The sequence below is a fragment of the Astatotilapia calliptera genome, chromosome 20 (genome assembly GCF_900246225.1).
Source record: "Astatotilapia calliptera chromosome 20, fAstCal1.2, whole genome shotgun sequence".
NCBI classification, from domain to species: Eukaryota; Metazoa; Chordata; class Actinopteri; order Cichliformes; family Cichlidae; genus Astatotilapia; species Astatotilapia calliptera.
This window is the reverse complement of record NC_039321.1, coordinates 601,159-602,500: the sequence shown is the minus strand read 5'-3', so window position 1 is coordinate 602,500 and position 1,342 is coordinate 601,159. Positions and strand designations below refer to the sequence as shown.

At 47.2% G+C, this 1,342-nt stretch overlaps 1 protein-coding gene across 2 annotated transcripts in view; it reads left to right on the top strand.

The window, feature by feature from the left end:
- tmem81 (transmembrane protein 81) overlaps positions 1–960 on the top strand; it is a 2,209-nt gene extending 1,249 nt beyond the window's left edge. For both annotated transcript variants that reach the window (XM_026155004.1, XM_026155003.1), the window contains 3 exons: positions 124–239; positions 430–623; positions 696–960. In XM_026155004.1, coding sequence (XP_026010789.1) covers positions 124–239; positions 430–623; positions 696–791 — 406 coding nt within the window. In that variant the 3' untranslated portion in view covers positions 792–960. The remainder of the gene's footprint in view (positions 1–123; positions 240–429; positions 624–695) is intronic.
- The last annotated feature ends 382 nt before the right edge of the window (positions 961–1,342 follow it).

The window sequence follows — 1,342 nt, the reverse complement described above, 5'->3', positions numbered from 1 at the left end:
ACAATGAGACGACAGGACTAACCTGCCCGAAGGCGGGCCCTCATCGTGTCCTTCAGTTTTAGATTCCATGTTTATTTTATTCTGATCTTCAGTCGGACTCTGTCGGCTTCTTTTACGGCTCAGGGTGTCGTGGCGTTACGCCCGAGGGATCATCAGCACTGACGACGCTCTGCTCGCCCGCTGGGACGCTCCTGAGCTGGACCGAGTGGTTCTGGACCCCGTCAGAGAGGAGGATGCAGGTGAGCGCACCTCTGCACGTGCTCAGTCAGACCCACATTGTAGAAGTGACGTGATTCTGCTGGGATACACCGTCTTTATTTGTGGGTCACTAACCTGTAAAAGCTCTTCTTCTGTGGTGACGCTGACACGAAAGGAAAATATTTGTGAGAGTGAAACTCGAATCAGACTGACTCCTCCCATCGTCCTCAGGGACGTACCGCTGTGACGTGCAGGACGCCGCCTACCGCAGGGTCAAACGGGCTTACTGGGGCATCCGGGTTCTGCCCGTCGGCGTCCTCAGCCTGGACTACGACAGCTCGCTGGCCCTTTGGGATGAAGGCGAGAAGAACCAGACCGAAGAGGAGGAGGAGCAGAGGAAGATCTTTCCCTTTGCTCTCCTTGCGGTACGTTTGGTTTGGAACACGTTCATTTAATGCTTCTTTGTATTCAAAGTTTGGCTGCTGCTTTGGTCACAGATGGGCGTCAGCGTAGCGGTCGCTGGCGTCTTCGCTGCTCTGCTGAGAGGCTACGAGGCGATGAAGAGGATAAGGAGGAGGAGAAGAGGGATTTAAAGGTGTCTGGTTCCTTCTGAATCTGCCAACCTGCTTCAAATAATTGAAAATCGTTTTTCAGGAGTTTGTTATTAAAATGAATGACAAATAAAACCTGTTAGATTCTAATATTATTTGATGCCATGTTATACCCCGAATTAAAGATTGTGAATTATTATGTAGTTTTAGTTTGCATTATTCTCCTGAATTAGAAGAAGCTGATAACTATTGCATTAGTTAAACTGATTTGCATTACATTAAATTGCTGACTTGTTGTGAATGAATGATATTGTTTTATGATGCATTATACTGCTGAGTTATAAGAAATACTGTTCGCAGAAGGTTATTGTCTAATTTGTCTGAGTAGAAGAGAACAGAGTGTGCTGGAGTTTTCTGCCCCATTTCAGCAGGAGCAGATAAACAGGGAGCCAAGGTCGTAGCTCAGGCGCTGTGTGAGAGAGAGCATGTGAATGTTTAGGCTTTTTATGATAAGGTGGAGGCACCAGAGGCTATAAAAGTTTGAGCAATGCTCCACCATTTTGAGATTTTGAGGCTGTCTGCATCAGTGTCCA